Below are 13,725 nucleotides of genomic sequence, written 5' to 3'. Positions count from 1 at the left end.
AATAATAAATAGGGACTTCCCTGGTCCAGTGGTTAAAAGTCCACCTTCCAATGCAGGGCATGTGGCTTTGAGCCCTGGTGAGGGAACTAAGATCGCACATGCTGTAGGGCAACTAAGCCTGCGAGCTGCAGCTACAGAGCCCGTGCACTCTGGAGCTCATGCCTTAACGGAGGATCCCGTGTGCCGCTACGAAGACTTGACACAGCCAAAAATAAACAATAAATAAGTATTAAAAAGTAAACAAAAAAGTCATCACTATACCCATGAATATCTAGTTTTTCTCCTATAGTGTCTTCTCTAAGAGTTTTATAGTTTTGTATTTTATATTTTGCATTGAGATTTATAACCCATTTTGAGTTAATTTTTATAAAAGATGTGGGCTTTGACTCTAGAGTCACTTTTTTCCATATGAATATCCAGTTGTTCCAACACCATTTGTTGAAAAGACATTGTTTGATTTTCTTGCCTTTTTCCTTTGTCAGAGATCAGGTGAATGTATTTATGTAGGTCTATTTCTGGGCTCTCTATTCTGTTTCATTGACTTATTTGTTTCTCCTTTTGCCAGTACCACACTCTCTTGATGCTGTAACTTTATAGAAAATCTTGAAGTCAAGTGGTGTCATTCCTTCAACTTTGTTTTTTTCTTCAACATTTTGTTGGCTATTCTGGGTCTTTTGCCATCTATATAAACTTTGGAATTAGTTTGTTGATATTCACAACGTAACTTGCTGAAATTTTTATTGGGATTGGCATAGGTGAAACTGGAAAGAACTGACATCTTGGTAGTACTGAGTTTTTGTATCTGTGAGCATGAACTATCTCTTGATTTATTTAGTTCTTTTTTTTTTTCTGAGTATTACATTTAAAATTTAGTTTGTTAATTTTGAGTCCTTAAGTAGCTAATCTATATATATTTTTTCAAATCTATTCCTTTTTCTCAGGTCATAAATAAGGTCCATCTTAAAAATCATGTTGTAAAGAGAGATGTTAATGAACATTTAAGAATTAAGATTATCTACGATAAAAGTATTGAAGAGTAAGTACACCATTATTCTGTCATCTTTTTTATTAAGAATCAAACTATTGAAGATACTTTCATTTGTTACCTGGAGTTCCGTAAATGGAATTAAACTAAATATGCTTTTTAATTTAGAAAGATGAAGGCCATGAGATATGATTTAAACCTATGCATCTTGAATAATTTAAACAGAACCAGCGTATATCTCCGTGGATGTGGTCAATAAGAGACCTGGCCACAATAAGTACTTGAAGGAAAAATAAGAGGAAATACCAATATATACAATAATAAGAACATGTGCAAAATTATTAACCAGAGAGGTGATATAGCCTGATTTTTAAAGAAAGAGAGGTTCAGAAAAGAGATAAATTATGAATCTGTAGTAGTTTATGAAGAGCTATTGGGAGTAGTTGATGTCTTTCTCTATCTTTAACTTCCCAAATGAACAAGACTGTATTTGATCAACTCTAAAATGCTCGCTGAGATCTGGGGCTCCTGCCAGATATATTCTGAACAAATGAGACGATGGTTTGCCCTCAGCATGGCAATCTTTATGTTTTATGTCATCATTTTCAGGTTGCTCCCTGAGAAAAGACACCTTGTAAAGGTATGTAATAAATACTCATGACTTGAACACTTAAAATCGTGCGTTTTATTATATGTTAATTTTACTTCAATAATGAAAAATATATGCATGACTACTTTGTGAATGACTAAATAAAAGATGTTGGTAAATGTATTTCTCATTTTCACAAACATGTTGTTGTGATGTACTCACTAAAACTTTGTTCATATTTGATATTAAGTTTTCTCATTTTATGATGTGATATTAAGTCATTCTTATTTCTTTTACTTGTCCTCTTAGGTTTTAGGGGAGCAGAGCATGCTTAGGATAGGATGGAAAAGATGACTTTTTAAAAATATCAAAAACAGTTTTCTTGGTGTAAATGCTCATTGTCCTGAAGAATAATTGGCCAGATAGTATGAAATGCCAAGGTTGTTTATAAAGGTGCTAGCCTCATACGCTTTTTAACTATTACAGAGGCATGCGCTCACACACACACACACACACACACACACACACACTAAGCCAGCTCATTATGGGCAACAGAAATTGGTGAAGTTAAAGTAGATCTTCTACATATAAGATTTTCTTAACATGAACTACATTAGTGTTGGAGTCATCTAAAGCAGTCTCAAATTTAAAGTAAGTTAGAGTGCTCGCTTCGGCAGCACATATACTAAAATTGGAACGATACAGAGAAGATTAGCATGGCCCCTGCGCAAGGATGACACGCAAATTCGTAAAGCGTTCCATATTTTTCAAAATAAACTTATTGGAGAATCTTTAAAAAAAAAAATAAAGTAAGTTAGATTAATAGTTGTGATTTATGTTTTATAATATTCTATTTAAATAGAATAGGGTACGGAAGGAACTTTCTGGTGCTTTTTCCTCCAAAACTAAACTAGAAGGTGAAGAAATTCCTTTGCTCCTACGCTCACTCTCTCCCCTACCCCTAGCCACACAACCTTTGACTAAATATTGTATTTGAGTTACAAGGCTTTTTCCTTCTTCCCCTTTAGTCATTAATACCCTGTGCTTGCTTGTTTTAAATATGGTTTATCTCTTAGTTAATTCTGACTGTTTTTTTATTTCAACTTTTATTTAGAACAAACTTTTCCCACAAGCTGTTTCTTATTTAGAGAAGACTTTCCAGGTTCGTAGACCTGCGGGCACTATATTACTTAGTAGGTATGTCACATTTCACACAGCTCATTTTCTTCAATTGTTTAGCAGTCTGCCCTCTTCATTCTGTCAGTATGGCAAATTTTGAAATTTATACTGGGAGTATTTTATTATGTTGGTTCTTAGAGACCAAACCGTAAGATATAGCATGTTGGGTAGTCATTCTGTCCCTGATTTTCCATTATGACGGGACCCACTGGGTCTTTTCTTTGGGTGTAGTTGTACCCTTTTCCCCATCTCCCCTTCCTTCCTCCTTTATGTGTACAATATAGGCTTTTGAAGTGTTTGAAAACCCACATTAGGAGGATTTCCCATGGAACCAAAATTGTTTCTGAGACTACTTTTCTAATTAAAATAGTAGCTATTAATGAACTAAATATAGCAACTACTAGTTTTTTACAGTGTTTTTAACTGCTGTGAACTAATCTTGTTTTTTGTTTTTTGTAATTAAACTTTAATGTAAAAATGAACTGAAGACAATGTGCAACGAACCAATACCAATACCTACGGAAGGAAAATGATCACCATAGATGCTGTACTGAGGAATGTGCAGAGCATACAAAATGTGGTCCCATTATAGTGCCTGAGGAGCACCTCCAGGTAGTTCACCCTGCTCTTTGCAACATTTTTATTCTTTAGGATAAACTTAGAACAGATTTTCAATTGTGATTGTTCCCAGAAGTTTTTACAGTTTTACAGTTCAAGAGCTTCATTCTCTATCGAAAGTAATCACAATTGGGTGTGCTGATTTTATTCTTTCATTGGTTTTCAAATGAATTTAGTTATTTCTTTTCTTTTTTCGGTTTATCTCTGGGGTTGCTGAATCATTTCTGCTTAGAACTTTATCTTTGCTCTCCAAAACATCTTTTAGCAGCTGTATACCTCAGTATTTTTAAAGGGCAATTTAACCTTATCTCTTCAAATAAAAGTAAGGTTCAACCCATCATGGAAATGTATTCTATAAAAATACTTACAACTATATAATATATGTTCAAGGGTATTCTTTGCAAAACTATAAATATACCTATACTAGTTATGTTATGGCATAACCACATAATGGAATATTATACAGCTGTTAAAGAATGAAATCAATCTTTATATAAATAAATTGTAGCAAACATTAAATTTAGAATGGATAAACAACAGGGTCCTACTGTATAGCACAGGGAACTATATTCAATATCCTGTGATAAACTGTAATGGAAAAGAATGTAAAAAAAGAATGTGTATTGTGTGTATAGCTGAATTACTTTGTATAGCAGATTTGCACAACATTGTAAATCAACTATACTTCAGTAAAAAATTTTTTAAAGGTAAATCAGTGTGGGCAGTTAGCCTGTTTTATTTAAAAATTAAAAGTTATCAATTTTTCACCCTTGGTCTTCCCTTGTGGCTCAGCTCTTAAAGAATCCACCTTCAATGAGGGAGACCTGGGTTTGATTCCTATGTTAGGAAGATCCCCTGGAGAAGGGAAAGGTTACCCACTCTAGTGTTCTGACCTGGAGAGTCCATGGGGTCTCAAAGAGTCAGACACAACTGAGCGACTTTAGCTTATGGGTTTCCCTGATAGCTCAGCTGGTTAAGAATCCGCCTGCAATGCAAGAGACTCCAGTTTGATTCCTGGGTTGGGAAGATCTGCAGGAGAAGAGATAGGCTACCCACTCCAGTATTCTTGGGCTTCCCTTGTGGCTCAGCTAGTATACAATCCACCTGCAATGTGGGAGACCTGGGTTCAGTCCCTGGGTTGGGAAGATCTCCTGGAGAAGGGAATTCTCCTGGAGAATACATGGACTATACAGTCCATGGGGTCACAGAGAGACACGACCAAGTGACTTTCACTTTGACTTTTCACTTTCACCTTTCAATAAAGCTGAAATAAAAGCATAAGTAATAAAAATAAGTATATACACCCATATAAAAAGTTATAAAGTAATTGGAAATATACATATATTAAAAATCTGGAGACATTAAAATTTTAATGATTTTCATTGAGTTGGATTGTGGGAGACTTTTATTTGGTAAATTATATGTTTTTGTAACTTTCCAATTTTTCATATTAAGCATATATTATTTGTATTAGAAAAAACAGAAAAACTTAAATGCATAAACCAGAAAACCAATTTATACATACTTTTTGAAAAATATGATTATTGCTTTAGATGTCTTTCTCTATTTAACTATGTTCTCTCATTACTTGTAGAAAATAAATATGTTATTGAACATTGATTTTATAAGCAAAATCAAGCATATGGTTGAAGTGTACTTCGTAATTTTTTCTTGAGGTATCTGAAGCTCACCAAAGGCTTTTCGAACCCTATAGTGGCACAAATTCAGCTAACTTACTCAGCTTCCATTTCTTTTATCAAATTCCTCAAGAGCATAAAGGGTTTTAGGGACATGTTTCAAAATTAAAACAACTTGTTAATTACATATTTATCTTTTGTCCTAAGACATTTAGAGACATTTCCTAGACATTTTAAGGCACATTTCTTTTTTCCTATTTTTGTTTATTTTAAATTATTTTGTCGTTTCAAATTCTGTATTATCTTTTTTGGGGGGGGTGGTTCCTAAACGTTTTTTTTAAGAAATGAAAGATCATGGAAAAGAATGCTGTTAAATCACAGCTTTTCGTAACACCAACTATTAGCAGATTAAAGTAATTGAATTTTAAAATTATAAATACGTGTGTTAGAGAAGCAACAGTAAGCAGAAGTGAGAATTTCTGTTTTTTCTCTCTCTACAAACATCACTTATGTATTAAAAAAAAGCCAACATTTACTGATTTTCCTATTTATAATTTGGAGATTATGGTTATTTAGGAACTTTGATAGAAATTCTCTAAAAAGCAGGTGTTAAATGGGCAAAGTTTGCTTAGAAAACTAGAAATAAGGGTAGTAATATAAAGATGACTTTAACTTTTTACCTTATATACTTTTGTATTATCTGAATTTTTAATAAGATACATGAATTACTTTATAATAGGAATGTATTTCCACTGGATGAAGATTTTTATTAATTAATTTTGAAATAACCACAGATTCACAGAAAATTGCTAAAAAATGTATTTATAAGAAGGTTCCTTGTAATTTTCACCTAGTTTCAGGGTTTAGTAAAACCTTTTTATTTCTCTTTTTGTATCCTGGTGGGATGCCCTTTCAGAGAAGGCGATGACACCCCGCTCCAGTACTCTTGCCTGGAACATCCCATGGACGGAGGAGCCTGGTGGGCTGCAGTCCATGGGGTTGCTAAGAGTTGGACATGACTGAGCAACTTCACTTCCACTTTTCACTTTCATGCATTGGAGAAGGAAATGGCAACCCACTCCAGTGTTCTTGCCTGGAGAATCCCAGGAACGGGGGAGCCTGGTGGGCTGCCGTCTATGGGGTCGCACAGAGTCGGACATGACTGAAGCGACTTAGCAGCAGCAGCAGGGATGCCCTTTATAAATAGAAGTTGTTTGTTTTAATTCATATTATACATTTATGGTCATTGTATATAAAGTAGAAATTTTAATAAATCTAAAATTAGAGATAGGAACTGAGTAGAGAGAGGTATGAATGTGTGCATGCTTGTGTACCCAGTCGCTTCAGTCACGTCTGATTCTGTGACCCTATGGACTATAGCCTGCAAGGCTCGTCTGTCCATGGGATTCTCCAGGCAAGAATACTGGAGTGGGTTGCCGTGCCCTACTCCAGGGGATCTTCCGAACCCAGGGATTAAACCTGTGTCTCTTACATCTCCTGCATTGGCAGGCAGGTTCTTTATCACTAGTGCCACCTGGGAAGCCCCAGAGAGAGATATGGATTTTGATAAAAATGGAAGAATTAATAAAAATTAAATCATACATATTTAAAGTCTGGATTCACTGTAAGTAAAAGCCCTTATAGTTAACCTTATCTCTGGTCTGATTTTCTGTTGTCCCCTGTGGGCATAGCAATGCAGAGTCTGTTGTGGTGGTAAGTGGCCCTGTGGAGCAGTGGGTGTGCCAGACCAAGAGGGAGTCCGGGATGCAGACTTTGTTCTTTATGTTGGTGCTCTGGCCACTGAGAGGTGTAGCCATGAAAACATCATCTCTTATGCAGCCTATTGTCAGCAGGAAGCAAAAATGGACAGGTAAGCTTCCCCCCCGAGACTTATTCCCAAGATCTAATATAAGAACTCTCAGGGTGGGCACAATATTGTAAAGTAACTAGCCTCCAATTAAGAAAAAAAAACTCCCAGGGTGTGGAGGGAGGTGGGTGGTGGTTAGGATGGGGAGACACATGTGCACCTGTGACCGATTCATATTGACGTATGGCAAAAACCAGGACAATATTGTAATTATCCTCCAATTAAAGTAAATAAATTTAAAAGAACTCTGAAAGCGTGTTCTGAGTGTTTAGAGTACAGGGAGTTTGCATTTGCCAGATTACCCACCTCCAGTAGTAAGAAACAGCATAGTGCTTGGATGCAGGTATAGTGGGGAAATCAAGTTATAGGACTGTTATGCATATGGTAATATGAATAAAGAAAAAATCTACTGTCAATAGAATTTTCTTTGGAAGTGATGAATACCTCTCTAAGGAAACAGTTTGAACTTTAATTTTAGCACTTCTGTGCTAAACTTTAAGATGCTGAAAATAACTATTCACCTAATTTTCATATCACTTGATATGTCCTTCACTTAGTTATTTCTTAAAAATTTAGAATCCTCCTTTTTATTTATAAAATATTTCAAAAATTTTTTTCTCAGTGAAGTAGTCTTGAAATAAAGTTGTTATGTATACAGAGGATTGCCTGTCACACACCAGACAAATCAATTAAAGGCAGTAGGAACTGACATGTCTCGATATAGATTGTGTGACATTCTCAGATCTAAGAGAGTTAATGTGACTTGTTCATTGTTTGTAAGGACCATTGGTGAGTTCCTGAACATTCATCTACCAGTCAAAATACTAACTGACTTTAAAGAGCTATTTTACTTCTATCAATATCTAATTAATTTAAGGGGAAAAAGTGAAATTATTAGTAGAATCAAGTAAACAGTACAAATGAAACACTAATATATGCTTCAGAGTAATACTGTCAGTACTGAGGTCAAAATCAACATCATTGATTATGAAAGCAGTCTGTTAGCGTGATACCGTATACTTGTTGATCCATGAACTAAACTCAAAAATCTTTAGCTTCTGAATGCTGAGAATGCTTTAAGTGAAATATTTAATATATTACTGAAGAAGAAAGTACTAGGTGGTTTTGCAGATGTATATGTATTGTTTAGTATTCTTAGAAAAGAATATGTGTATTTAGTAGAATGTTCAATTTTTTCCTGAGAAGCTATCATTAAATTTATGATATTTTATAATTAATAGTGTCTCAATATCAAGCAAATATGGTATTTGAAGTGCGAAATGAATAAGCTACTTAATAAAATGAGACACATCTCAAAGTAGATGTCTTTGAGAAATATACCTTCATAATAGCAATGTTGCAAAATCATGGTTCTTTATCTTAATTTGACCTAAGCCATATGGATTGTGCATACACCCATACACAATTTCATTTTTAATATACTGTTGAGTATCAAACATTGTAGAACAGTGTACATAATATGATTTCATATTTGCTTTAAAAAGCTGCTTATGGATTTGAACATGCTAAGGTAAAAGTCGAAAATAATTAGGATTACCAGCTATGCTAATTTTCTCAGGAATACCCTTGTGTTAGACCTAAAAGCCCCATAACCTAGGAAATCCCTCAGTTCTGGGCAAACTGGGATTGAAGGTCACTCTAAAAATAAAACATCCCTTTTGTTAATAGCAGTTACTTGTGATAGTGGACTTTAGTGGTGGTAGGTTGTAAAATAAGGAATTTTCACTTAATTCTTCATACATTTCTATAATTTGGATATATAACTCTTTCCAGTGAGCTTTTATTACTTTTCGTAAACAAAAGACATGTTAAAGTGAACTTTATTTTTTTTTTTTTTTAAATCAAATACATATTTAATTAAGAAACTAATAATGCAATATTACCCAAACAAAATGTAAGCACATGTTCAATTACCATGTTCCATGTTTCAGAGAAGAGGCATTAAGGATTTATGCTGTAAGTTTATTTACAAACATATCTAGGATGCTGAATTCAAGGGATTGATCCTTTTAAGAGACTGCACCTCTTAATATGCTCCTCTTCCTATCTGTCTCATGGATTACTTTTTCAGCAGTTGGTGTCTTACTATAAAGAAAGGTGCAGCAAATCCAGACCCAAAGAACAAAGTCATCATAGCTAGTAATCTCCACTTGTTTTCCACTGAAAATGGTATATTCTTCCCTGGACCCTCCTCATAGTGGCTCCGACGAACCACTGAGGTTGTGAACCTCCGGATGCTCTGTCCCAACATAGCGCTGTTGGACGCTCTACAAAAGATCTAAAGTGAACTTTAAAAACACAAAAGTGAACTTCATGTATTAGGAACAGAATGGGTTCCCTGTGGAAGTAGGGAGAGGGATATAAAATCCCATGTTGAGATGGGTCTAGATTAGTTCTTCTCTTTTTAGCACCTGATAATACTGAAAGTACTGAAAGTATTGTCTTTTAGGGAGAGAATCCAGCATAGGAGTTATCACATAGATGAGAATCCCATAGCCCAGAGATTTGTTTCACTTTCAAAGCCCTGCGGTTATGTTTCCTTAAGGCACTTGAACATTGGCTCACTTTAGGTAGGAATGACTAGCTGAAAGCCCTGCGGTTATGTTTCCTTAAGGCACTTGAACATTGGCTCACTTTAGGTAGGAATGACTAGCTGAAGGAATAAATGTTCCTTGTGTCAGTGAATCTGAAGCTACTCATGTTGTCTTCTCATACCTGGGGAAGATTCTGGTTTCTTAGAAGAATGTTGACATTAAAAGAAAGAGCAATATCTTAAGTTGGTGTTTTTGAATCTTTTATGATAGAAGCGGCACTTTCCTTCAAAACTGCTATATTGCATTAATTCATTCCATAAATATTTGAGTGCTTAATACGTTGCCAGCAGACTAGGTGAACAAAACAGGCACATGTACCTGCCTTGTGGAATTTACAGATTACAGCGGGAGTCAGGTACTAGTTAAATACAGTTAGAAAGAGACATGTGACTTCAAATATGATAAATACTTTGTAGAAAAAGGGTGCTGCGAGATAAAAGAGAACAAAAGGAGGCAAACATAATGTAGATGAACTGGACAAAGAAGCCCTCTTTGAAGAAGTGAAACTTGAGATATAAGCTGACAGTTATCAGTATCAGCCACATAAAGAGCTGGATAAGAGCTTATGTTAGGAAAAAGCTGTTGTGTTGAGGATGAGAGCTTCAGGAGATGCACTGTAGGGAGAAGAACACAGGGCTGTTTTATTCTAAATGCTTAAGAAGTCCCTGAGGGTTTGAGCCTGACAGAGACATTTATTTTATATTTTAGAGGTCACCATGGCAACATTTCGGTGAGTAACTTATAGTCATAATTTTCTAAGTGTAAATCTGTTGTTTTCAAGTATGAAAAAAGTGCATTGTATGTTTGTTTTTGTTTTTGTTTTTTTTTCTTTTTTATCTACATAAGGCTTTTTTTTTTTTTACCTACAAAAGCCTGTTACTTTGTAAATAGGCTATCAGTATTTGGGGAGATTTGTGATATTTCTGTGGTAAAATGTTAAGGTAGTGTTGGGAGAAAAAACCTTGGGGTTCTTTATATTGCTGTTTGGCACAGTTTTTGAAAGACAGTTAGATGCATGGTGAAATTGAATTACTCTAGGTCCCAGTCAGCTCTTGGATTCTTAAGTTCCAGGCTCATAAAGAGATATAGAATTCTGTAGATTCTAGAAGGTATAAAATACTGTATGAAAGATGATGATAGGAAGATAAAAAAATCTATGTTAGTGAAGGCATTGTTGGGACAGAAGGAGGAGGATAGTGAAATGGAAATAAGAGGGTTCTGTAACTTGCAGCAATCTGAATGATTTGCTTATTGTCTGTCTTATTATATAACTGTTTTCCTTCTCTACCTACTTGTCTGTCCCTGTGCCTGTACATAAAGTGAAATGCTGAAGTCAGAAATGAGTTTTGTGAGTAAAAATAGTGTTAGAATTTAAGTTTTCCAGTTCATTCCCTTTTTTGGTACATATTGACCTATTTTACAAATTCACACTGAAGTATAATTAACTGACTCTATCCTTTCATGGGAACAAGTGTTGATTAGCTGTATCATAGGGAAAAACAGGTATAAGTCTTAGAAATAAAATATAGTTAAAGTTAGATATTATGTTATAAAATGACGTTTGATATTTAACAAAGATTTTTTCTGACCTTAATCAGTTTTTGTAGAAAAATATAGGTTAATAGATATCATAGTACACACTGTTCTGGAATATAATTAAAAATTCAATGTCTGTTTTAACAGGCCAATAGCAGGATATGCTAACCTGTGTCCAAATATGATCTCTACCCAGCCTCAGGAGTTTGTTGGGATGCTGTCCACAGTGAAACATGAGATTATTCATGCGCTGGTAAATTTTGCTGTTAACTATTATTCTTTCCTTCATGCCTTGAGTTTTTGATTATAGTCTCATTTTAATTATATATTAACATTTAAGATTATGTGGCTTTTTAGATTGTGTTCAATAGAACCTAGTTGATTAGACCTCTGCCAATAGCCGACAGAATTTTTAGTGATTAGGATAGTGGCTAGGTTAAGTTATACTACTTAAAATAATTAAAGTAAATCCATTGGGTAAATAGGAGTTTTGAAAAAATGATTAAGCTTCTTAAGAAAATACTTAGTAATTAAAAGTGATACCTAGGGACTTCCATAGTGGTCCAGTGGCTTAAACTCTGCGCTCCCAATTGCAGAGGGCATGGGTTCAATTCCAAGACCCAGTTCAGCCAAATAAAGTAATAAATCTTTAAGGAAAAAAAAGTGATACCAGGTTATAGATCTGTCTTCTCTCTTTTAGAGATCTCATTTCTAAAAGTCTTCTTGATCTATTTAGGCTTTCTAAATTTTATATATACTAACTGATTCAGAACTTCTCTTTGCTTTTCTCCAATCAGTCCAAAGTACTAAACTTTTACACGGTGTCTGGGGAATTATATGAAGTTGCCTGAGACCTAGGAAATGTCTTTCTGATGTCTTTCATGTGTTTAGAAAATATAATAGATGGGAGTAAAATGCAGTGATTAAGAGAGAGAATAGATCACACAGATGTAGGTGTGAATTTCCTTAGCTTTACTGCTAAAAATCTTGGGGGTCTATTAGAAATTATTTAGCCTTTATAAGTCTCCGTTTCATCTATAAAATGAAGATAGTAGTACATATTAGAGTGGATTTTTTTTCTTGAAGGTTAAATAAGATAAAGCATATAAATGGTTTAGCACCATGCTCTACATAGTAAGATATAATAAAATTAGTGGCTATTATTAGTCTTTTTTCATGAGCTATCATGTATGATTTGTTTAAATCAGCAAATACCTGAATAATACAGTGAAACTCTAGTGTATACAGATAGCACTTATGTTTTTCAAGTAAGGAGATTCTAAAACGAATCATGTTTTCCTTTTACTAAAAAAGTAAGTCGAACCTGCTATCGTGATGAAAGACAAACATCATTTTAAAAAACATTTTCAGCTTTAAGCTCCAAAAACTGTAGATACTTGATGCTGAGAGAACCAGAAAAAAAAAAAAAAACAGCAGGTTTTAAATCTAATGTATAAGTAAACATGAATGCAGAAGTCCCAGACATGATGTAAATTGGATTATAAACAGGCAGGTCACAAAAGAAAAGGTCCAGTTGGTCAAGAGGTATATAAGAATATATTGAGATTTATTTTGGCAGTTAGGGAGTCTCAGAGTCAGACACCATTGAATGTAAAAGCATGCATGAGAGTTACTATGTACATTGACTTTTTTTTTTAAATAAAAATAGTGAAAATTTATTTCAGGAACTAGATGAAATAAATGAAGCACAACTCAGCATCACTCAAATGGTGTAAATAGAAACTGCAAAAAAAAAATTCAGTAATTTTGCTAATGTCTAATTATGATGGAAATGATTCTAAATTTGACCGATATTTATTTATATTGACAGGAAAGTTATTTATATTGACAGGAAATCAACTAACTATATTGTCATAATATGTACATTGACTTTAAGGTAGTAATTACCTCTGGGAAAAGAGAGAGGAGAAAGGGTTAAGGTAATGGGCCTTCAACAATATTCTGCAGTGTTTTTGTTTCTTTAAAAAAAAGTCTAAAGAAAACGTAGCAAAACTTACATCTTAAATCCTCTTAAAGAGTAAACATAAATTTCTTTTAGATTTTTAAACTTTTTTGTATATTTGTATTTTAAAAATTGCAAAAACCTGAGAAATTAAGAATATTAGTTTGTCTCAAAAACCATCTGGAGGATGGTAAGAATTAAATGTTTAACAAATACACTTATTCTCTATTAAGTTATATATGCTCTAACTATCAAATATAGTCATTCCTGGTACTTTCAATACTAGATATACCTTCTGAAATGTGTGTGCTTAGAAAAATTTTGAACTTGATAGGGAAGAAAAAAATGTGGATTTAGAATATTCTAAAGGATGAGGCACATCATACTATTTTAAGCTTTATATTACCTCAATGAATTGTATATTAAAAACTATTTAGATTTTCTTAACTGACTCCATTAAATATCCTTTGCATCTTCAGAGAGTAAAAAAGAAGAAATGTAGGAATAAAAGAATACTATGGGTTCCATTAATTATTTTGGCAAGCCTTGAATGATACAGAGACCACAGTTATATAAGCAAAGAAATTTGCCAAATAAATTGATTACATGATCATTTGTGATTCTTAGTTATTTGAATATAAACTATAGCATATTTTCAATGTTAAAACATACTTAAATTAGTAGTTACAAAAGTGCTTTTTTTTTTAGTCATTTAGGTTAAGAAAGAAAGTAAGAA

The 13,725-nt window shown here is 33.9% G+C and overlaps 2 protein-coding genes and 1 non-coding gene across 5 annotated transcripts in view; 2 read left to right on the top strand and 1 right to left on the bottom strand.

Annotated features, from left to right (window-relative positions):
- LMLN (leishmanolysin like peptidase) overlaps positions 1 to 13,725 on the top strand; it is a 50,820-nt gene that overhangs the window by 6,450 nt on the left and 30,645 nt on the right. For 2 of the 3 annotated variants that reach the window (XM_061411225.1, XM_061411209.1), the window contains exons 2-7: positions 942 to 1,036; positions 1,595 to 1,625; positions 2,689 to 2,771; positions 3,242 to 3,365; positions 6,700 to 6,878; positions 11,174 to 11,279. In XM_061411225.1, the coding sequence (XP_061267209.1) occupies positions 942 to 1,036; positions 1,595 to 1,625; positions 2,689 to 2,771; positions 3,242 to 3,365; positions 6,700 to 6,878; positions 11,174 to 11,279 (618 nt within the window). Of the gene's footprint in view, positions 1 to 941; positions 1,037 to 1,594; positions 1,626 to 2,688; positions 2,772 to 3,241; positions 3,366 to 6,699; positions 6,879 to 10,198; positions 10,221 to 11,173; positions 11,280 to 13,725 lie in introns of all 3 variants that reach the window. The other variant, XM_061411218.1, reaches the window with a different exon arrangement.
- Positions 2,236 to 2,342, top strand: LOC133255513 (U6 spliceosomal RNA). Its single transcript, XR_009738953.1, has one exon. It is a non-coding gene; the product is annotated as a U6 spliceosomal RNA (small nuclear RNA).
- On the bottom strand, positions 8,838 to 9,174 carry LOC133244319 (cytochrome c oxidase subunit 7C, mitochondrial). The gene has a single exon (XM_061411350.1). The coding sequence runs from the start codon at positions 9,145 to 9,147 to the stop codon at positions 8,956 to 8,958; it is 192 nt and encodes a 63-aa protein (XP_061267334.1). The 5' UTR covers positions 9,148 to 9,174; the 3' UTR covers positions 8,838 to 8,955.

This window comes from Bos javanicus, chromosome 1, assembly GCF_032452875.1.
Source record: "Bos javanicus breed banteng chromosome 1, ARS-OSU_banteng_1.0, whole genome shotgun sequence".
Lineage (NCBI taxonomy): Eukaryota > Metazoa > Chordata > Mammalia > Artiodactyla > Bovidae > Bos > Bos javanicus.
The sequence above is the reverse complement of the archived record's forward strand: the minus strand, read 5'-3'. Positions and strand labels throughout refer to the sequence as shown.

Bases quoted from the DNA above. Each gene is read 5' to 3' on its own strand.
- LOC133244319 (XM_061411350.1), bottom strand. From the start codon at position 9,147: ATGTTGGGACAGAGCATCCGGAGGTTCACAACCTCAGTGGTTCGTCGG.